This window comes from Dromiciops gliroides, chromosome 3 (assembly GCF_019393635.1).
Source record: "Dromiciops gliroides isolate mDroGli1 chromosome 3, mDroGli1.pri, whole genome shotgun sequence".
Lineage (NCBI taxonomy): Eukaryota > Metazoa > Chordata > Mammalia > Microbiotheria > Microbiotheriidae > Dromiciops > Dromiciops gliroides.
Genome location: NC_057863.1, coordinates 34,225,668 through 34,250,320, shown reverse-complemented (window position 1 = coordinate 34,250,320; position 24,653 = coordinate 34,225,668). Strand labels below are relative to the sequence as shown.

General features: G+C 41.5%; 1 protein-coding gene across 1 annotated transcript in view; it reads left to right on the top strand.

Annotated features, from left to right (window-relative positions):
- SPATA16 (spermatogenesis associated 16) overlaps window positions 1-24,653 on the top strand; it is a 269,868-nt gene that overhangs the window by 146,489 nt on the left and 98,726 nt on the right. Inside the window, exon 4 of the mRNA XM_043998358.1 lies at window positions 15,921-16,005. Coding sequence (XP_043854293.1) covers window positions 15,921-16,005 — 85 coding nt within the window. The remainder of the gene's footprint in view (window positions 1-15,920; window positions 16,006-24,653) is intronic.

The following is a 24,653-nucleotide window of genomic DNA, read 5'->3' as shown; positions in this document are numbered from 1 at the left end:
ACAGCAATCTAGCCAAACTGGCCTACTTTCTAGTTCTTCTTAAGCATCATGATCCATCCTTCATCTCTATCCATGCCTTTGAACTGGCTAGAGCCCATGGCTTAGATGCTTCCCCACACCTCTACTTCTTCAAACTCCTGACTTCCTATAAGACTCTGGTCTCTTATCACCATCTATAGAAGAGCCTTTCCCAGAGTCCCCCATCCCTGCCCCCAGCTAATGGTTACCTCTCCTCTAGGATTACATTCCTCTTCTATATCTAACACACACACACACATATATATGGATGCACAGGTGTATGTATGAATTTATGTATATCAGTGTGTATATATATATATGCAATATATCATATTATATACTATAATATACATACATTCATATATACACACATAGACATAGATATATAAACATATATATGTGCACATATGTATCTCTACAAACATACATGTATATATACTTGTGTGTGTATTTTTATATACTGCATATAAATATATTCATGTGCATATGCTATATATGTGTATATATACTTGTGTATATATTACATATATACATTTTTTGTAAATGTTATGTCCTCCTATTAAAATATAAGCTTCTTGAAGGCAGGTACTATTGGGGGTTTTATTTTTCCTTATATCCCTAGTCCTTAGCCCACTGCCTGCCACATAGTAAGTGCTTACTACATGCTTTTGGATTGATTGAGTCTACCTCTGAGATTTGGTGATAACCTTTAAAAATCCTCTCGACCATCAAAGAGTTTATCATCTCTTGGGAGAGCAAATCTCCTTGGAGTTTCATGCAAAGGATTTTGAATCCTAGAACATCCTGAGCAGCCTAGCCTGGTTTGGGACCAAGATGTGTTAGGTGGAGAAAGGTGATCATAGAGATGTGACAACTGTTGGCTTCTGCAAGTGTGACTGTGACGGAATACCTTGTGATAAGCATCCCTGGACTGACATTAACATGTCAGCAGCTCAGGTTTCACTATAGCAAGTGAGAAATCCAAACCAGGAAGACGAGACCAGAGATCAGATGAAAGTGTGAGGCCACCGGCTGCAACCTCTGCTCTATCTCTCTGTCCTTAGAGCAGGATTGTGCTCTCCTTCACCCAACTTCTGCCACTGGGCCCTTGCTTTGAAACAGTGGCAACACTGTTTCTCTGTTCTCTTCCTTTTCCCCCTCTACGTGGAAGCAAAGAGACGAATGCCAAAAAAATGGGAAGACATGATGCTGAATCCCATCCAATGACACTGGCCTCCTTGCTGTTCCATCTCTTATCACCTGACTCCAGGCATTTCACCAACTGTCCCCCATGCCTGGACTCTCTCCCTCCAGGCTTACTTGACTTCATTAAAGTTCCACCTAAAATCCTGCCTTCTGCAAGAAATATTTCCCTCTGAGTGAAAGTTTAATTCTATTACCTTCCCTCTAAAGGGAAAGAAAGAAGAAATGCAAAAAATATGGGAAGACATGATGTGATGCTGAATGGGCCAAGTCATATCAGGGTAGTGACAAGCATGTGAAAATTTTACCTGCTAAAAAGTCAAGGCTACCGATGACCTATTAATTTCTGCATGCAATGGACTTTTTTTAGTCTTCATCCTTCTTGATCTCTCTTCAGTTTTTGACCCTGTTAACCACCCCTCCCCTCCTTGATCAAGAGTTCTTAAACTGGGATCCTTGAACTTGGTTTTATTATTTTTTAATTTTCATAACTAGTTCTCAGTGTAGCTGGTTTATTTTGTAATCCATGTATTTTATTTTATCAACTTAAAAGCATTATTCTGTGAAAGAGTATAAAGGTTTCAGTGGATAGTCAATAGGATTCATAGCATGCGCGCACGCACATACACACACACATTTAAGAACCCTGTTCTAGACATTCTTTATGTCTTAGATTTTCATGACTTTGTTGTGGTTAGGTCAGTTCAGTCATTTTTCAGTTGTGTCTGACACTTTGTGACCACATTTGGGGTTTTCTTGGCAAAAACAGTAAAGTTGTTTGACATTTCCTTCTCCAGCCCATTTTATATATGAAGAAACTTGAGGCAAACAGAGTTCAGTGACTTGCCCAAGTTCACACAGCTAGTAAGTGTCTGAGGTTGGATTTGAAGTCAGGAAGATGGGTCTTCCTGACCCCAAGTCCAGCACTCTATGCACTATAGTGCCACCTGGCTGCCCCCAAGTTTCTCTTCTTTCCGTCTCCACCATAGACTGGTCAGGGATATTATTTGAAAGCCATAAAACACTGTCCAAAATCATCTGTCCCACAGCTTGGTGCCTGTCTCAAATTGCCCCCATTTAGCCACGCCTGAGGTTGAGGGTATCAAAAGATGCCCCTAAGACACGGATGTGGAATCTGGAAGGTTGAGTCAACAACTCCGTCTCTAATGCTCTTTCCTCTGTACTCTGCTTCCTTCTTGGTGGACAGAAAGCACTGGATTTTCAGCCAGGGGATTAGAGATTAAACCCTGACTTTAGGACTAGTTACTACCCTTGAGCAAATCAGGTCACCTCTTGGAGTCAGTTTCCTCATCTTTTGAATAAAAGGGTGGACAAGCCATAGATCAGCAGTCAGGGAAATTAACAACCAGTTCCCAAATGAAGAATTAATTGCAATCTATTAGGAGCCATATGAAATAATGCTCCAAATCATAGGTTCAAGCCTGTTAGAGAGGGAAATGAAAATCAGAATAGGCTGAAGTTTCACTTCTAACCCAGAAAATTGGCAAAGATGACAAAAGATGCTGAAAGGATTATAAAAAAGGTGGTTACAATCATCTATCATTGGTGGAATGATGAATTAGTACCACCATTCTAGAAAGCAATTTGGACTTATGCAAATAAAGTGGTTAAAATGGATATATTTGTCCCAGAGACTCCTCTGATGGGCATTCACCTAGGTGGTCATTGGAAAAAAGACTGGTTCCATATGCGCCAAAATATTTAAAATAGAACTTTTCATGGTAGCAAAGAACTAAAGAAAAAAATATAGTTGCCTGTGGATTGGGGAATGGATAAACAAATTGTGTTGCACAAAAGGAATGAAAAAGTATTGTGAAATGAATATTACTTGGCCTTACCCTCCTGATGCAAAACTGGTTACACTCCCCTAGGGAAACACCTTTAGATTTGGGGGGGTCTTTCTCTGCTACTATTGGCTCACCTTTCAGATTATTGTTATGTTTCTCCCACTGTTAGCCATAAGTGACTAACACCCTAGTACTATTTAGCCATTTAACATCAATTGGATTTTTCAAAGAGAAATTTGCTTCAAGGATACAGGAGAAGCAGAAGTACAAACATTTTTCCCTAACTTCTCTGTGGCACAGGCTACCCTATGCCTTCTTGGACCCCGGGGAAAGTGGGCTACATGTAGTGTCTACATAGCATTAGTCCCACTAAGTTCATATCATTGATGAAATAGCTGTTATTTAAGCTATCTCTGGGATGAGCCCCTAAATGGTTGTTTGTTCTTCATTATCAAAGAAGGCCAATGACCAAAAGGGTCATGTCTTGACTTATTCTGTGACTTTGGGGACTCCAAGGTGGACCTGCTACCTATAAACCATGCCATAAACGCTATTTATTTCCACAGCAGGGGAAGGAGGGGTTGTAGTCATCTCTGAGGTATAGATGGCTAGACATGAAGTCAGGAAGCCCTGAGTTCAAATCTTACTTCAGACACTAACTGCTTGATTCAGGGCAAGTCACCTAATCTCTTCCTGCTTCAGTTTACTCATCTGTAAAATGGAGGTAGTAAGAACACCTACCTCCTGGGGTTGTTGTAAGGCTAAAATAAGCCAATATTTGTAAAGTCTTGGCACATCTTTAAGCATTATAGAAGTGTTTGGGGGGGGGCAGCTAGGTGGCACAGTGGATAAAGCACCAGCCCTGGATTTAGGAGGACCTGAGTTCAAATCTGGCCTCAGACACTTGACACTTACTAGCTGTGTGACCCTGGGCAAGTCACTTAACCCTTGTTGCACCCAAAAAAGGTTCTTGTTTTCACTATCCTTAACGTTGTCATCATCATCATCACCATCACTGAACAAATCCCAAGACATAGAGCTGAGGCTAGTATTCACAACCAAACGTTTGCCTCAGATCGGGAAAACTATAAGTAACAGAGAATAATTGTCCATCTGCAAGTGTGGAAGGATCTCCTTATGCTGATGAGATCATAGATTCAAGCAAAAAGAGACAACATATATTCAATGGGGAAAAGGGGTGCTGGATTCAGTATCACAAGACCTGCATTCAAATGTCACCTAATGTCACCTGGGTGTCCTTGGACAAATAACTTAATTCCACTAGGAATCAGTTCCCTCAGTCCCTTATAAAATTGGGGAGCTTTTGAGGTCCTTTCCAGCTCCAAATGTATGATCCTATGAACCTCAAAATCTTTGGACCTAGAAGTCCCCTTAAGAGACTGTAAAGTCTCTACCTGCTTCTCCTTTTATTTATCCTCCTTTTTTCTCAAGAGCCACTTTAAGATAAAGAATTATTCTGTATTCAATTGTATTGCTTTAATTATAGGTTTTGTGATAATATTGATTCTACTGTTTTTTCCCTGAAGACATACATTATTATTTCAGCCGCATCACCTTTTCTGTCCATGCCCTCTCTTCCACTGACAAACATTCAGGCTCTCCTCATCACCTCTAAAATGCACAGTAACGGGTGCTTCCTCAGACTTCTCCCTGCATTCAGGTTCTCTCCTCCCCAGCTGAACTGTCCTTCTACAGCTCCCTAAATGGCCTTTGTAAGGCACAGATCTGACCATGACATTCCCATGATTGAAACCATCCAGTGGCTCAATTTCAGCCTACCAAATACAATATAAACTCCTAACCCACCAATTAAGACCCTCCCCAGTCTGCCTCCAGCTTTAGCTGCTCCCTTCTCACCCTGCCCATGCATTTCACAGGCTGCCACATCTATCAGTTGGGATCCTTCTCCTCCAACAAGGCCCTGACAGATTGCCACCCCTTCCATCAAACCCTCCCAGGGTCCTGCCTCTCTTCAATACCTCTCGTTTAAAATGGTCTCTCTCCATCGTCCAATTTTCCTAGAGCATTTTGCCCAAATGACCTTTGCCCCTCTCTCAATCAATCTTGCATTATACTAATCTGTACATAATGGTCAGTTTAAAAGCACACATTATATGACAGACACTATGCTGGGCACTGCAGACACAAAGACCTAGGGGCAAAGGGGTGGAGACGGGAAATGGAATGCCCTATGAATGAACACAGACAAGAGGCCATTTACCCATATTACCTAATTTTTACCCATAACATGGTTTGCCCGTATTATCTAACTTTATCCTCACAACAACCCTAGGGGTTAGATATTAATAAAATTAATGAATAATATAATAATTAGTAATAATCATCCTTATTTTACAAAGGAGGAAACTGAGGCAGGCATAGATTAAGTGAGTTGCTCACGGTCACATAGCTAATAAGTATCTGAGGCTGGGTCTTCCTTAATCCACCCCCAGCTCGGATCTAACCATTACTCTACCTCGCCATAGCTTCTATAAATTGGGTACTTCTATCATTGAATGCAAGCCCTTTGTGTTTCAGGCAAGCCCAGGACCTGCATGTTTGAACAATGGGAAGGCAGAATTAAATTGGGGATTGCCTCTTTTCCCAGGCTGGTGGTCCTGTGGCTTTTATCACTTTCCCAGCCCGGGACCCCAGTGGATCGTCTTCCCTTTCTGTGGTTAGGGAACTCTTATGATCAGAACCAAGGCTAGAGAAACAGTCTTCGCTGTTAGAGGAAGAGATGAGGGCGCCCTCTGCTGGTGGAAAGCGGGCCCTGGCTGCTGTTAATGACCAGAGGAGCCCAGCTGCTGCGGGTGCCCCCGCTCTCCGCAGAGGACAGGACCCGCTTGCACTGCATGCAGCCCCAAGGGCTCTTTGCAGTTTGTTGGGCAGCCTCGACGCTCTTTGCTGTAGCCTGTGTGGTCCGACGTTGGCCCGTGATGCTCCAACCCAGAATGATGCCGTGAGTTTCCAGCCCTCGTCCACTTCTCTCTTTTAGTATTTTTCACACTTCCTTTGAGCCTCAGTTCACCTGAAGTTACATCTAGGGAAAAAGTCGGCTCTATGTGGCTCGTGTTCCTGGAGATTTTTATAGCACATCCCTAGGCGAACCAAGCCAAAGCCTCCCTCACCTGTGTAAAGACCTGCTTTGGAAGCCTCCCGGATTTGCAGTTGGAAGGGACCCGAGCATCTGAACCCCTAAAAATCTCCCTAGAAAGGGATCGTCCCACTTCTCCAGTGAGGAGAGCCCTGCCTCCTAAGGCAGCTCATTCCATTTTGCCCAGCTCTGATATAGGGAATGTTTACTTTTTGCAAACCTAAATCTGCCTTTCTGTCACTATCATCCATGGCCACTTAACCCTCCAAAGCCTAGCAGGTCTCTTTCATGGGGCAGTCTTTCATATATGACACCCCAGCTAACATGACCCCCTTGAGACTTCTCCAAGCTTTGGGGGTCATCTGGTTTTCCTTAATGCCTTCCCCCTGGGCTTTTTGTTACTCCTTGTCCTTACTGGCAATGTGAGTGTATTAATTTCCTCCTTAGTCATATGAACCACACTGATTTGATAACTAAAGCTAAGTTCTACTCCTTCATCCCAGTGTTTTCCTAACAATGACCTTCCCCAAAGGGGACGCTAAATGATTCAGCACATTTGTCCTGGCCTCACTCTCTATGGAAGGTTTTAAATGCAGCCACAGGTGCCTACCTCCATTTCTCATTCAAAGGGCATTACAAGCGCCCACTACAGGCTGAGCCTAAGGGGCAGTCGTGCATTTTCAACATGAATTTCTCAGTGCCTCAGAACTTCCTCCCCATCATGGAAAGCCTGTGGGTCACAAAGGATAATAATAGCAACAAAAACAGCATTCGTATAAATGTTAAGGTTTACAAAACACTTTACAAATATCTTATTTGATCTTCAGAACCACCCTGCAACGTAGGTGCTACAATTATCCCCGTGAGGAAACTGAGTCAGGCAGAGGTTAAAGTGACTTGCCCAAGGTCACACAACTAGTAAGTTTTGGAGGCCAAATTTGAACTTAGATCTTTCTGACTCCAGATCCAGCGCTCTATTCACTGAACTACTTAGCTTAAACACAATTCACAGGAGGACAGAGTCACTGCCCAGGGAATCCAGGTTCCCCATACTTTGTTCCTGAGGAGTCCGGAGGAGACAGAAGAATGTGGATGGTTTGCTCCTCCCCTCAGACATGAATACTGAAAGCCCCTCACTACAAAAGAACTTTGGTAGCTGGGCAGAGCTAACCCAGTTGCCTTGAGATATCTAGAAGAAGAATATTAGAGAAGCAGCATTGACTCTGAAGTCAGAAGACACGGGTTCAAATCCAACCTCCATCACTTACTACGAGTGTGATTGTGGAAAAGTCACTTGATGTCTCTGAGCCTCAGCTTCCTATTCTGTAAAAAGAGGGGCTTGGACTGGATGACTTCTTTTTTTGCGGGGCAATAGGAGTTAAGTGACTTGCCCAGGGTCAAAGTGTCTGATGCTAGATTAGAACTCAAGTCCTCCTGAATCCAGGGCCAGTGCTTTATCCACTGAGCCACCTAGCTGCCCCCAACTGGATGACTTCTAAAGAACCTCCCCCCTCTAGAACAGGGTACCCCACTCAAATAGAAAGATGCCTGCACATTAGCATTATATATATTGTACTATACTTGTATTTATTTGGTTAGACATTTCCCAATCACATTTAAACCTGGTTCAGACCCCCTAAAGTTGGCATGCGTCCAGAGAGCCCTGTGATTGACACAGCAGCCCTGAGATACACCCAAAAAGGAGTCATCAAGGCCTGCTTAAATACCGCCAGTGATTGGGAGCATACTACCTCTTGAGACAAGCCTTGTACCCTCTCTTCCCAACTCACACATACATCTTCAGCCCTTACCAGAAAAACAGAGATCCTGAACCTGTGATCTGAGATGAGCAGTGTTCAGTCCTCTTCAGCTAGCTTTATGTTCTCCCCAACCTGGAGGCATCAGGAAAGTGTTTATTCAGGACTTGCTGTAACATACGCACCCCAACAGGAGATCATCTTTGCTTTTTCCAATGTGTTATTTGTGTTTAAGCTTCTGTGAATTTGATAATTCTGTTCTTATCTCCATTCCAGTTACACAGGCTACAATCTTTCATGTTTATATCTGCCTGAGAATAGCAGGCCCATATTTACTTCCAAAAGGCAATTACTTTTCCAACAAATCATAAGTCAATTAAAACTAGGAAGATATGAGAGTATATGATGCATTCAGCATGGGAAATAGTTCTGCAGAAGAATGGCAGGCCTAGTCTGAGAAGACTGGCCTTAAAATCAGAGAGATCCAGGTTCAAATCTTGCCTGACTCTTCCTCACTGTGTAGACATGGACGTGTCAATTTCTTTGAGCCTGAGTTTCCTCCTCTTTTAAATGGAGATAAAAAATATCTATAGTGCTCATCACATAGGGTTGTTGTAAGGCTCAAATGAGATAGCCTCTGCAAAACTCTTTGCAGACGTTAAATGGAATAAATGTCTGTTAGTATTATTTAGAGGCTGTAACAGTCCATAAGCTAAAAGGAAGGGAGCTATGTAATGTCAACACTGGTTACATAAATGAGGACACTGTATATTGGAAATTGTAAGATTATCCTGAGCCCGGAAAAAAGTTTTATCGCAGTTCTGGGCTCCGCCACTCAGGAGCCATGAAGATGACTCACTATTGAAAAAGGAGGACCTATGCAGAGAGTTCAAAGGAACCAGGGGTCATTTAATTAACCCAGAAAAGGAGAAATTAATATCTGACTTGAAGGAAACAAAGAATTACTATACAATGGTTCAGAACTAGCAGTTCTCCATCAGCAGGGAAAGACAGGAGAAAAGGAAATGCAGAAGGGGGGATTGAGGCCCAAAGAACCCAAGGATAGGTGAGGAGAACAGAGAGAAAGCCCTTCTCTGGAGGACTCTGAAAGAAAGAGATTCCTATCTGTCTCATCTGAAAGATTTAAGTAGGATTTTGCCTAAAGACAAGGTGAGGAACTCAGAGACTTCCCAAGCTTCCCTCTAGCCCTGCAGGTCTAAGTAGCTCTGAGTGGGTGAGGATTGTCCTTTGTCTCCATATATCTTATTGCTTCACCCCACCATGTGGCCAGTCTGGGGAGAGAGAAATTTGGAATTGGATGGAGAATCTGTCCATTACATATAATCTTCCTATTGCATGGCGTACTTAGCAATATTTCACCTTTAAAAAAATGACTGCGTATATGAGCTCACTGGAATCTTTTCATCCTATTAGTTTGGAAGATAACCCACCATCATCTGAGCTATAAGCTTTGACGGCATGCAGCTCTTCTATTCAGGAATAGACGACCCACAGTAAATTAAGCCCATGTTATAATGAGGTTCAATTCCATATCCTTCTGAATACAGCATTATGAGTGCTTGTAGCTTTGGGACTTTAGGAGACATTCAGTTCAATCCTCTCATTTTAAAGAGTCCAGAGAGTTTTTAACTCATGGTCCAACACCCCAAGCTTTGGATGTCTATACACCAAGTCTAAACTTGGAGATTTAAGCCCTGGAATTTTGAGTCCTGTGCCAAGGAGGTGCTACTGCTATTGCGGAGTCCTGTTCAACCATTAGAACCCAGCTCCAGGCAAATCCCACATTCATTGAATCGTTTCTCTACCAGACACCAAGGGATTCTCAGGAGGACCAAGCTCTCTGTGGTTCTCAGAGAGCTGCTGACTCTGTTGTTTAGTCCTGATCCCTCTCTTGTGCTTCATAGTAGTGCCCTGTTAGCTTAGGAGTTTGGTCTGTGTGCCTTCATCCCGTTCGTGGCTTCAGCCCCTACTTTCTGTTATATTGCCACTGAAGGCAGGATTTGAACCCAGGTCCATTAATGGCAGAGCCAATGTTCTTTCTATGGTACCATGTTGTCCTAACACACTCTGAAAAACAAAATGCCCCTTAAGCACCAATCTTGTATGGTAAGCATAAAAGGAGCATCAACCCTATATTAATACGACTACATAGGAACAAGCTTTCTTTGAAGATACGTGACAGTTGATTTGTTTCAATTACTGTATATCTTTGTTGCAAAGGAGGATTCTGGTGGAGAGGTGGGGATTCACTCAGAAAGTGATAGTGATGTTTTAAAAACATCAATAAAAGCCCATTTTAAAAAGATATTGTCAGAGGGTGCCATGTTAGAATAATTCAAAATTAATTTTATATACACTGCACATCAAAACAATACCTTTGCGGGCCCTCTCAGCATAAGCATTAGCATCAGATTGTATGTCCTGAGCACTCAGTCTCAGGAATAGAGTGCTGAGCTGGACCCTCTTATGGAAGAATAAAATAAACAAGGTTTGTGGGGCTCCTCCCTCCCCTCAGAAGCTTTTGCTAAAGTGGATAATGTTGATATAAAAAGACACTTTGAAGCTGGGTTGGACATCAGCGAGCACTTAAGATATTGTCTAGGGGACCCCTGGGAGAGAGGAGGGAGGGAGAGGAAGAGGAGGGCCAGGGCTATTGGATGCATTAATTAGAGAACTGAGGCCGTGTTTGTGGGACTCTTGGGAATTCAGTTGATGAGCAGCCCCAGCCTCTGATCTTGTCAATTCCACATGGGATGGTGATTTTCCCGGGCTCTTCTCATCTCCTCCTGTCATCCCTCACCAACTAATCAAATAAGGGGTTTGCTGCCGGAGAACAGAGGACCAGAGAGTGAGAAGGAACTGGAGGCAAAATGAAAATAGAGAATTGTCTGGCAAGAGTGGTGCCCTCCCTCCCCCTGCAAGGAGAAACCACCTGGGCTGTAACTTAGTCCATCAGCAAGTTCTGGTGGAAAGCGCCCTGGACTTAACAGATTTTTAACGAGGAATCGAGAAGTTGGCTTGAACCCTGATTCCCCCACCTATTAATTGTATGACCTAAAGCAAGCCCTGGGGAACTTCAGTTTCTTCAGCTATAAAGTCATGTCATTCAATTAACTAATCAAATTACACTTCTCAAGTACCTGTCCTGTACCATACACCGGTGTTCAAGGCTTAGCATACAGGCCACCCTCAGGGAGCTTATTTCGAACCCCTGATGAGAATAAAACATATGAAGCTCTTTGTAATGCATAGGCTACATTATGTGTTCATATAAGTCATGTATTTAGCCCCAACATGGGCTCAATGGGAAATACATTCAGTCAGTCAGCCAATCAGCAAGCATTTATTAGGCACCTACTGTATGCTATGTGCTGGAGATGAAAAGACAAAGAATGAAACCATCACCCCTTTCTAGGTTCTTACATTCTAATAGGGAGATAGCAAGTCCATAAGACTAATTAGGCAGGTGCTGGATTCATCTTGCCAAGAGTTGATGAGGACCTGAACTAAGATGGTGGCTCTCTGAGTCGAGAAGATAGGTTGGATATAAGAGATGTTGTGAAGGTAGATAAGATTACTTGACTGATTGGTTAAGTGGGGATGAAGGGAAGTGAGACACCAACAAGAAAATTGTTCCCTAAGCTAAAATTTGGAATTTTAAAAAATTAAAATTAGGAATTTCTTTTTCAAATTTGATTCAACAAGCATTTTAAGTATTTACTACATATACAAGGCACAAGGCAAGATAGGAGGAGGAGAAGATTGTTTTAAGTGACAAATATTCCCTGCCCTCAAGGAGCTTACATTCTATTTGGAGGTATGACATGTATACAAGTAACAATACAAAATATATTCAAAATAATATCATTATGTTTATTTCTACTTTAACAGTAATCTCTAAAGCCTGGCTACAAATAACTTTCTCTCATCTTCTCTCCTGATAATACTTCCTGGTTTGTTTATTTTGCTTGTTTTGTTTTGTTTGTTTGTTTTATTGTACCTTTCCAACCACCTGAATTTGCTTCTCCTCTCCTCCTCTCCTCTCCTCTCCTCTCCTCTCCTCTCCTCTCCTCTCCTCTCCTCTCCTCTCCTCTCCTCTCCTCTCCTCTCCTCTCCTCTCCTCTCCTCTCCTCTCCTCTCCTCTCCTCTCCTCTTCTCTTCTCTTCTCTTCTCTTCTCTTCTCTTCTCTTCTCTTCTCTCTCTCTCTCTCTCTCTCTCTCTCTCTCTCTCTCTCTCTCTCTCTCTCTCTCTCCCCCCCCACTAATTCTGTGGCCATGAACTAAAATGTTCTTGTACAGGCTGAGCTAGGAGCACATATTACCAAAAACTGAAACAGTCTTTGGCTGGAATGTTTGAATTCTGGCATCCTCCTCATGTCTGACAACAAGGAGCAAATGAATAAATTGTGCCAAGGATCCTTGTTCTGCCCTCAGCCTAATGATTTATTTATTTAACTGATAACTGGCATCTTCATTAGAGAGTGTTTGTTGAGCAAAAGAATAAGCTTGGCCCAGAGTTCCAGCTGATAACAGCTGCATAGGCAAAATGGTGGACACAAGATGGCAATGTGGGACACCAACAATCTATAAATTTTTGAGATGCTACTCTTTGAGAACAAATTTTCAACTCAACAGATGAATCCCTTCAGCTTATAATTTGATTCAGTGATTATCCTAGAAAAAAGGGTTAGAGGTACCTACTATCTTTTTCCTCTTTTTAAGCTTTATTGATGTCTTTTTTCTATCAAACTTATTTCTGAATATATCACTCCATACACCCCTCCCCACCAAACCATCCCTTGTACCAAAGATTTAAAGTTTTACTGCAGAATCTCTTGTACCAGAAACTTCAAATTTAAAAACAACAGTGAAACCAACCAGTATACGATGACATTTGACAGCAGGAGTTTTCTAATAAAAAGAGGGAAGTACATGTTCTCATCTCTTCTCTAGGGTCAAACTTAAGTGTTATCCTTAAGCAGCAATAGCTCTAACTTTGTTGGTCTTTCCCTTAACACTAAGGTGATAGCTGTGAATACTGTCCTTGGGTTCTGTTTACCTAACTCTTTGTGAATGCATACAAGTCTTTGTATCCATCTTTGAATTCCTCTTATTCATCATAATAATATCCTATTACCTTTGTGTATCACAATTTGTTGAGCTAGTGAAATGTCAACTGAATTGATAACAATAGCTAACATTTATATAGTGCTTTAAGGTTTCCAAAGCACTTTATCTATAGTATCTCATTTGATCCTGTGGGGACCAATTTTTAATTGGGGAGTGCTGCCGCAATATTGGGGCAAGGAAGGAGACCAGGAGCCTCCCTCAAAACAGAACAGGATTTATTTTAACAAGAACGAACTTAAAAAAAAAAAAAAACATAAACAGGATCAGTAGGATCAAGGGAAAGGAAATAAAATGGGGAAAGGGAAATTATACAACCTGTAAAGATACCACCGCCCAGGAATCAGCTGAGAATACCCAACAGACTTCCTGTCGTTCCAGCCTCCAGCTAGAATGCCCAATTCTCCTCCCCCAATCCCAGAAAAACCCCACACAGCCCCAGCCCATGGGATGGCCGCTCTGACAGTCACATGACTGCCCTCACTAGGCTTCCAATCATAATTTTGCCAGACCCATGTAGGCTTTGGCGAGTGGTGATGGCATGAAGTGCCAGTGCCATGGCAACAGCTACAACCAGTGGGTGGAGCACCGTGCAGTTTGCAGAGCCCCAGGCCAGTGGGCACTGAGGCATAAAAACCTCAAATAACAATTCTTTACAATCCTCACAACAGCCCTGTGAGATAAATACTATTACTTTCCCCATTTTACAGATGAGAAAACTGAGGCTGAGATGTAGAGATTTACCCAGAGTCACAGTGTTAGTGTTTGAGGCAGGATTGGAACTCAGGTTTTCCTGACTCTAAGTCAGGATCTCCATCTACTACATCACCTTGGAGAAAGATAGCAAATTGGACTGCATTTTGGAAAATCAAACAGCAATTTCAGTGATGCCCAATCTTCTCTCTTTCTTTAGTAAAATTCCTCCAAATTATTTTGAGACTCTCCGAGTTTTGAAATGGGCTTACCTTTCTTCTGTTACCTGTGAGATTCACTCTATCCCTTCAGACATGCACAGTCCCCAGTATATCTTAGCTACCCTCACTCTCCCTTTCAAGAGTTTCTTATTTTGAATTCAAAATAGATTCCATCATTCCCAAGACTAACTAGTTGGCCACACCCAGTGCATCCTGGGCCATCACCAGCCACCTTGATTCTTATATTGCCACTGGACTGATGACTCCAGAGGAAAGAGTAAGGATGATTACCTTGTGCAGCTCTGTCCTCCTTATACCCAATTCACTCACAAGTCAAGACGTCACCCTCACAATTCCACTGGTCCTTTTCTAGAATGAAAAACAGGAGTGGGGGACATGTAAATGCTTTATTCTTTTAATTCTAGGGCCAGTTCTAAAATGATTACTTTTCTTTCCATTGGAATTTCTAAGTCTTTCAGTTTCGGTCTGTGCTAAGTGAGAACAGCTCAGACTTTGTAATGATTTCAGCTTGGTACCTGGGATCCTAAGATCTTGGATATAGAACTAGAGCTGGAAGGAAGCTTAGACTCTATCTAGTTAAAAAAATAAATAAATAAAAACCATTCCTACAAGTGGGGGAAATGAGGCTGAGGGAGGAATCACAAGTGACTTACCCATGAGGTATCCCAGTTCAGTAATCTGAATCTGAACCCAGGTTTTCCTGATTCACATTCAGCACCCTATTTGCTACACCACACCATCCCCAGCTGAGTTGTAATGGGGCTGTGTCTGAGACACCTGTATTTAGGGAGGGAAGTTTTCAAATTCAATTTACAAGAATGTCAAGAAACAACACATTTCTGGAGACCAAGATAAGGAAAACATCCAGGGGTACACACTGATAGCTCTACTTCAATAAATAAACTTTTGGCGCTTGTGATTAGGTACACGGGATTATTATATGTTTAATTGGCTAACGTGACAATCTGGAATTACTTCCAGTCACATTTAATTGGATTTGGAGTCTCTAGAGAAAAGAAATAGAGAGGCCTAGCAGAGAGGCAACCATAAAAGCAAAACGTTCTCCCAAATTGCATTCAAACAACACATTAATATCCATTGGATGATAGTTGTTAAACCCTCCCCCCAACTCCTCTAGTCTTCCCCCCCACACCCCAGTCTAATAAGAGGAATGTGATGGTTGTAACAGTCTGGATACTAAAACAGATTCAATTAGAGACAAAGACGTCGGAGTGGGGGAGGATGCTTGTGAGATTTTTTTTCTTGGAAATTTCTAAGGAGGCTTAATTTAATCAAAAACAAACAAGTTTTGACTTCAGCAAAGAGAGAGATACACCCCAAAGCCTGGGTTACAGTTAGCCATCTATGCCGTTAGGATTTTGAAGGCGTTTCAGAGTGTATAAAATGGAATTTAGTCCCCCAAATGCTCTTAAGTTTAATAAGAAGCAACCGCAGCAAAGCCTTCTCTCACAGCTCCTGAATATTTGTATGCTGTATAAATGGAAGAAAAAGAAAGAACTAAGAGAAAAATACACCACTGCTTTTGGCCTACAGTTCAACAGAAAAATCAGTACAGATACCAATCGATAAACATTTATTAAGCACTTGCTGTGTGCCGGGCATTGTGATGAGTGTTGAAGATACAAAAAGAAGCCAAAGACAGTCCCTACCCTCAAGGAGCTTGGGATTGAAGGAGGGAGAAAATGTGCAAACAAATAGAAAGCAAGCTATATTCTGGATGAATGGGAAACACTTAACAGAGGGAAGGCATCGGAATTAAGAGGGGTTGCAGAAGGCTTTATGACACGTTTAATCTGATAGCAATGCAAACTCACTTTGTGTCATCTCCGGATTCAACATAATGTTGTTGTTGTTAGGTTTGGGATCTTTCTGTTTCTTTTCTGACTTTGTTTCCCTTTCTTTATGACCTCCAGGAGTGCCATGATTGCTGACTATATGTACTGGCTATCAGGAGGAAGCGAGCAGTATGTCAGCAAACTCATCAAGTTGTACTGGCAGGTAAGTCTTCACCTGTGACCCTCCCCCTCATTTTAGAATCCAAGGGAAAGATGGGCACAAAATAGAAAAGATGGGGCCACCAGAAAGGTCGGCCTTGGGGCACATCCATCATAAGGACTCTCCCTTAGATTAATATATTTTTTTCTCTCTCTTTTTTTAGTGAGGCAGTTGGGGTTAAGTGACTTGCCCAGGGTCACACAGCTAGTAAGTGTTAAGTGTCTTTGGCTGGATTTGAACTCAGGTCCTCCTGAATCCAGGGCCAGTGCTCTATTCACTGTGCCACCTAGCTGCCCCAATTAATGCATTTTTAAGGAAAACATTTTTCTGAAACTAATTTTGAAAGAAAAATTCTAGGTCATAGACCACTGAACTCCAACTTTAATGAGATGCTGACTCCTTCAAAGGGATCCCAAGAACACGGTTCCCAATACAAGCACTCTCCATGGTGTCACATGACCTTTGAAGATCTGAATGTGGTATTTCCCTAAATTCTAATTGTTCAATCAAGTGGGGAGGAGGAGGGAGATGGTGGTGATTTCAAGGAAACCCATAGAAAGCATGTAAAAAAATGCATTTGTTCTTTAGGTAATTATCTACTCCTTTGATTGTATACTGTCTATCAGAGCCTTAATTAGGAATTTTTGTGCCTGAGTCAAACAGTGTGAGGCCTTGGGAAAGTTGGAACATTTCCCCATGGTGGGGAAACAAGAGACCTCAGGACACAGGCCCAAGGCCATTCCATAGCAGGTGAGAAAAGGAGTACGATTACAGGACAAGGCAATGAAGGACTTCACCTAACCACAATTTGGTCATTTTCTATTTAAACTAAGCATACTTGCAAAGTAGGTACTCAACTCAGTTGTCCCTATTCTGCTCAAGGACAGAAAGTGCCCATTAACCCCCTCTAAAGTCAGGGACCAACCTGGAAACTCAGGCCTAGATACAATTCTACTATTTTTCTCCAAAGCCAGCGGTGCTTTTTAATATGATGAGCCCTTTAAACATCTTAACATTTCACAGATCCCCCTCCTCCCATGATACTTGTTATTTGCATCTGTCAATTGAGAAAATACAAAAATATGTGGTGACAAAAAGCTACTGTGGATTCAGTAACACTTTTAAATGAAATTGTATGTTGGTGATAAAAAGAGCATCAGCATATATTTAAAAAAGAATAATAATACATATACATGAGAGAGAGAAAAAGAGAGAGAGAGAAAGAGAGAGAGAGAGAGAGAGAGAGAGAGAGAGAGAGAGAGAGAGAGAGAGAGTGAGAGAGAGAGAGAGAGAATCACCGGTTCTCTCTGAGAAGAAACTTCAGAAATCATCTAAACCAAGGGGTTCTTTACATTTCTTGTGTCCTGGACCCCTTTGGTACTCTGGTGAAGCCTATAGACAGACCCCTTCCTAAAATAATGCTTTTCAATGTGTAAGATAAAATATATAGAATTGCAAAGGAAACCAATTCTGTTGAAATACAGTCATTAAAATATTTTTGAAGTAAGTTCATAGACTGGAAGTTAAGAACCATTTATCTAGTCCAGCCCATACCTGGACAGAGTTCCCTCTAATAATAATGGATATCATTTATCTAGTACATTAAGTGCTATGTAAGTTTGCAAAGTATTTTTCATTTATTATTTCATTCAGTGCCCTAACAACTCCCCCAAGGGGGTATTATTATTTAGCCCCACTTTACATATGAGGAAACTGAGGCTCGGAGAGAATAAGAGACATAACCAGAATCACGCTCAGAAGTAAGACTCAATACCGGGTCTTCCTATCTCCAAGTTCACCATTCTGCTTACCATACTTGACAAATGCTCATCCAGCTTTTGCTTGAAGACCTCCAGCAAGAGAGAAGCCACTAGCTCCTGAGGCATCCCATTCCATTTTGGGAGAGCTTTTCTTTATATGTGGTCCATTGTGACAAAACCTTTCCCTAAAACCTCAACCAATTATCTCAAGGCTAATTCCTCTTCCACAGGACACATCCTCCAGTTACTCGAGGATAGTTCCCAAGGGCCACTGACCCTCATATGATACAACTCCAAGGTCCCCTCACCATCCTGGCTCCCCTCCTCTTGACATTCTCAAGATCCCCAACATCCTTCCTAATATATGGCATCCAGAACGAAATACCTTCATCATCTGGTCTACAGAAGACATACACGCAAGGGCGATAGGTTGAAGATAGCTGCGCTGCACTATGAGAGCAAAACCAAATTTTCCATATCCTGGGGAGTGCATCATCTGTCTCCAAAACAGATTTAATTATATATGACTATTATCTACATTTAAGGTGCATTAATTCAATGTAATTCAAGCCATTTTTAACTTAGGCAGAGGGAGATATATTTGAATACATATACATAAGAGTAAACTGGGCTATTGCATTAGACAATGAGCTTCTTGAGAGAGCAGGAACTGGTTTTTGCCTTTCTTTGTATCGCCAGCCCATAGCATCGGGTCTAGCATATGGTAGGCACTTCATAAATGTTTGTTGACTGACTGTACTCCCAGATTCTTTTCTTGTCATTTTTCCTCCTTTTTTCATTATCCCACAATTAACTCCTAGGATCCTTATTGTCCCCCCTCCCTAGTCATAATAACTTACCTTAGGGACATAACATGGCACAGATTAAAAAGAGCCACAAAGGAAGACTTGGGTTCAAGCCCTACCTCAGACACATACTGACTGTGTGATATAGGACCAGTCCCTTAACTTCCAAGTAAATTGCAGAGATGCTGAATTGCATTCATAGAGGAAATTTCCATATTGGGGATTTACATGTGCCAATGAAATCATAAGGTCCTGATCCCTATATCTATATGTTGTTGCTGTTGTTTAGTCATATAAAACTCTTCATGACCCCATGGGCCATGGTATGCCAGGCCCTTCTATCCTACACTATCTCCTGAAGTCTGTCCAAGTTCACATTCATTGTTGCCATGAAACTATCTATCCATCTCATCTTCTGCTCACCCCTTTTCCTTTTGCCTTCAATCTTTCCCAACATCAGTTTTCCAATGAGTTCTGTCTTCTCATTATATGGCCAGAGTATTTAAGCTTAAGTTTCAGTATTTGACCTTCCAGCAAATATCCTGAATTAATTTAAGTATTGATTAATTTGATCTCCTTGCTAGAATTCTCAAAAGTCTTCTCCAGCACCACAATTCAAAAGCATGTAAACTGTGGCACTCAGCTTCCTTATAACCCAACTCTCAGAGCCATATGTTGCTACTGGAAAAACCATAGCTTTGACTATACAGACCTTAGCTGGCAAGGTGATGAATCTGCTTTTTAGTATGCTGTCCAGATTTGACATAGCTTTCCTCCCAACAATCAAGTATCTTTTCATTTCATTACAGCAGTTACCATCTACCATCTTTGAACCCAAGAATATAAAATCTGACACTGCTTCCATTTCTTCTCCCTCTGGTTGCCAAGAAGTGATATACCAGTTGCCAAGATCTCAGGGTTTTTATGTTAAACTTCAAGCCCATTTTTACACTCTCCTCTTTCACCCTCATCAAGAGATTTCTTAATTCTTCTTCATTTTCTGCTATCAGCCTGGTATTTTCTGTATATTTGAGATTGTTGATATTTCTCCCAGCAATCTTAATTCCAGCTTTTGCTTCATCCAGCATGGCATTTCCCATGATGGCCTCTGCATATAAGTTAAATAAATAAAGTGACAATATGCAGCCTTGTCATACTTCTTTTCCCATCTTAAACCAATCGGTTGTTACATGTCCTGTTCTACCGGCACATAGAATTCCTCAGAAGACAAAATGACCTAGTATTCTCATCTCTTTGAGAACTTGCCACATTTTGTAGTGATCCACACAGTCAAAGACTTTAGTGTAGTCAATGAAGCAGAAGTAGATGTTCTTCTGGACCTCCTTTGCTTTTCCATAATCCACTGAATGTTGACAATTTGGTCTCTAGTTCCTCTGCCTCATCAAAAACCAGACTGCTCTTCTGGTAATTCTTGGCTCACATATTACTGAAGCCTAGCTTGCAGGATCTTAAGCATAACCTTCCTGGCATGTAAAATGAGTACAACTGTTCAGTAATTTGAACATCCTTTGGCATTGCCCTTCTTTAGGATTGGGATGTAAACTGATAATTTTCAATCCGGTGGCTACTGTTGTGATTTCCAAATTTATTGGCATATTGATCCCTATATAGCACCTTACATTTGTTATCTCATTGATCTTCTCAGCACTGTGTGAACTAGGCACTCAATTTAAAGATAAGTAAACTGAGTCTCAGTTTAAGTGACTTGTTTAAGGTCCTACATAGAAGTAGCAAAGACCAGATTTGACACAGGTCTTACTGACTCTAAATATAATATTTCCACTACTTTGTGCTGCTGCTACCTAGAGATTTTCTTTCCTTTTATTTACAAGTCCAGTATTTCCTATAATTGCCATATTTACCCCCTCTTAACCACCCCTAACCCCCACACAATTAGCTTTGTTAGGAGATGAAACTCCAGGATTTTTTTAAATTTTAGTATCCTCCAGCTTGGTGAAGAAGGAGGAAAAAGAAGAGGAGGAGGAAGGAGGGGGGATGTAAGAGGAGAAGATGAGGAGGAGGATTATAATGGTGGTGGTGATGGTGATGATGATGAAGAAGAAGAAGAATAGCACTTTTAGGTTTACAAAGTGCTTTTCCAATTTTATCTCATTTTTTCCTGCCCTGGGAGGTAGGTGCTATTAGTATTATCCCCATTTTACAGATGAGAAAACTGAGACAGATAAAAGCTAAGTGATTTGCCCAGGATCACACAGCTAGTAAGGTTTGATTTAAACTCAAGTCCTCCTAACTCTAGACCCCGTGCTCTACCCACAGTGCCACCTAGCTGCCTCTTCAACCAAGGTAATTTCCATGCCTGCCAGACACTTCCGCTCCACAAATTGTTTAACTAGCACACTCTTAAAGTACTCCAGCCTTTCATTTGCTTACAGATTTCATGCTGGTCAGTAAAATTTAACCAAACACATCAAGACAAATAGCTCATTCTATAAAAACGTCGTGGAGTTTTTATGAGCCCCACTAAGCCAAAAGAATCTTGGGTTGGAAGGTCTTAGACAAAACACATCAAACAGTAAACTTCTTGGAGGGCAATTTATCTACCACAGAAGAATGAAGAGAATAATCGGCTCTCCTGGAATTTAAAATTATGACTATAAGGGACCTAGGTGGATGGTTGAGCAACCAAATTTTTTCCCTTTAAAAAGTAATTTTCCATTGATTTTTTAAAGGGGTACCATGTTGATTTAAACCTTTGGCAAAGGTAGGGGTCTAGTCTGTATTTTCTAAAGAGAGGGAATGGCATGATAGATAGCCAGTTCTGGAGTTAGGGTGACCTCAGTTAGAGTCCTACATCTGATAGAGATTGACTGTGATATAGATTGACCCTGGACAGATGGAAATAGCACTCACTGAAATCAAAGGTCTTGAATTAATATTCTGCCTCTGACCAATATTATCTGTATGACCGTATATAAGTTACCTAACTTCTTGTGCCAAGTTGGGGTTTTTTGTACAAAATGACTAATATGGTAATGTTTTACATAATCGCACTTGTATAATCCATATTTGATTGCTTACTGTCTCAGGGTGGAGGGAGGAGAGGGAGGGAAGGAGGGATAAAAATTGGAACTCCAAACTATAAATATAAATGTTTATTTTTTTATTTAAAACTAAGGGCAGCTAGGTGGCATAGTGGATAGAGCACTGGCCCTGGATTCAGGAGGACCTAAGTTCAAATCCGACCTCAGACTCTTGACACCTAATAGCTGTGTGACCTTGGGCAAGTCACTTAACCCTCATTGCCTTACCCCAAAAAATAATTAATTAATTAAAAATAAATTTTATTTAGTTTTAAAAGGGGGGAGAGAGGTTGAATGAGATGCCTCTGCAATTCCTCCCAGTTCTAGGTTCATTATCAAAAACTTCTTAACTTTTTAGTGGCATAGTAAACTCTCTAAGGACCACAAGCTGTAAAAGTTGTTAATCTGCATAGGCAGAGGAACCTTCACACTACAACAGTGAAATCACTCACCTGACCCGAAAAATAATCAATGGCAAAATTCTTCTAGTGGATCGTCATCAATAATATTATCATTATTATTATTTAATGTTTAAGACATCATGGTTTCAGGGAAATGCCACTGGCCCTGGGTCCAGATACAAAGCCTTTCACTTACTACCCTCTCACCCTGACATCGGTCCCTTCACTTGTTGCTTAACCTATAAAAATAAAGAGGTTGGACAAATGACCTCCAAGGTCTCTATGAACTGGCTAAGACCATTGATTTCCTTGTAAACTTTTTTAAAATTAAAATAACCATTATAGCTGATATTTCTATGGTACTTAAAGGTTAAAAAAAAACACTTCCAAAAACCAACAATTCAATAAACACTTATCAGGGACCTGATATGCGCCAGACACTTTGCTCACTGCTAAAGATGCTAAGACAAAAAAGAAACTTTTCCTGCCCTGGAAGAGCTTACGTTTGATTTCACATGCATGATCTCATTTGAACCTCTCCAAAATCTTTATGAGTACTTACACTAGTTTCATTATTCCCATCTGACAAATGAGGAAACAGGCTTAGAGAGATGAAGCAATTGGCCCACGGTCCCACAGATAGTGAGTGTCAGGGCGAGATCTGAGCTCTTGACTGAAGATCCAACACTTTACAGTGGAACATTCTTCGTCCAGTCTCCATTTTACCAGGAAATTAATAATTCCCACATGCTTTCTCATAAGGGGGAGCCTTTTAAAAATTCTGGGATAATAAACTGGTTGGGTCACCATGGTGTATCCTCTTCTCATTAGGCTGAGGCTCAGTGGGAAAATAGAAAATGTAATGACCTGGAGAAAGACCTGGGTTCTAGCCATAATTCTACCACAGACTAGCTGTGTTGCCTTTGATAAATCACTAACCCTCTCTGTATCTCAGAAGCTTGGTCCATAAAATGAGCATGTCAAACTAGATTACTACTAGGCTTATCTTTAAACTTTAAAATTCTACAGATGCTATTTATGTCCACAAATATTGACATAACCTGGACATTTCAACAGCCACAATGAGCTCAGAGAATTACACCCCCTTACAAGGAACCCCTTTCCCAAGTCTGTTGCATATCTCCCTTCTGGTCCATATCATCTCAGTTCTTAATCTAGACAAGTGCACTGAACCTCATTCCAACCAAAAATCCTGGAGAGTGTTAGGGTAAAAACAAGTGTATAGCCACAGGGAATCACTAACCACATCTGGTTGGGAAGCTTACAATGTTTAGCCTTCTAGGCTCTCTAAATCTTCTCTCCTTTTTCTGTTTCTGGCTTAATTGGATTCCTTGTGTGATTTTCTGTGACCTACAGGGCAGTGATGTTAAATAAGTCACAGGTAATGCTCCTGGGTATATGATTTTATAATAAGGAAGACAGCAGTGGATGTGGGGAGACAAGAGTCTGATGTTTAATGTCTTCCATAGACCAGTTGTGGTGAAATGGCCCTGACCCAAGTATCAGAGAGATGAAAAGATATTGGTAATTCTGTTGATGCCTGTGATTGGAATTATTCTGGCTCTTGAAACAAAGATAGTTTTAAGGATCAGGCAGGAGCAGGGAAAGGCACCAAGAAAAATCGATGACTCCCAACTGAAATTAGGATGGCATTAGATCCCCAGCCAAGGACTAGAGAAAGGTGTCCCTCTCTCCTGTTCCTTGGCTGACTATCAGCTTATATCCACAGAAGGGTGTTGGGGTAGGCCCCCATGGGAGCATGGGTTTAGGACAGATGAGCAAGTAAGTCATTGGGCAACAATCAGCTATGGGCTGGGGGAGAGGGAGACTGGACATAGCAGGGGCTGACCCAACCAGGACACATGGATCTAGGAAAGTAGCATATCCCGGTGGATATGGTGCTCAATTTGGAGTTAGGAAGACCTGGGTTTAAATGCTGCCTCAGACACATACAGTTGTATGACATGGGGTGATCAACCAATCATAGGCATTTATTAAGCACCTGTTAAATTTAATCTTATTAGTTTGGTCCAGTGTTCAAGTTTCCTATGGATTTTTTTTTAAATGACAGTGTTGCCCATTGTGTCACCTATGCTTCTCTGCTTTGTCATCTGCAAATGAGATAAGGGTATGAACTATGCTTTAATCCACATCAGTATCAAATGGTAAATAACCCAGCACCCACCTAACACTGATCTCTGGGGCACTCCACTAGAGACTACCTTCCAACCTGACATCAAACCATTAACGACTGTCACTAGAGGGTCTGAACCCACCTAACCAAGCTGCCCCTAACCATGCTATTATATAGAGACATCCAACCCACTTCTCTCCATCTTGTCCACAAGAATTCTATGAGAGGCTTTGCCTGATGCTTTGTATATATGATGACCCAGCCAGAGAGAGATGTTGTAGAGAGATGAAAATGAGTCAGTACTATGGAGGACGAAGCTCAGGACAATCGTAAATGCCTGGTAGCTAGTTTGGAACCTGGAGTAAGTGGTGAGGACCTTTGTAAACATAGATCAGCTTACTGTGGCATACCATCCAACCTACTGTGGTCATTGATTCTGTATCATAAGAAATCCCTCTCAAATTCCC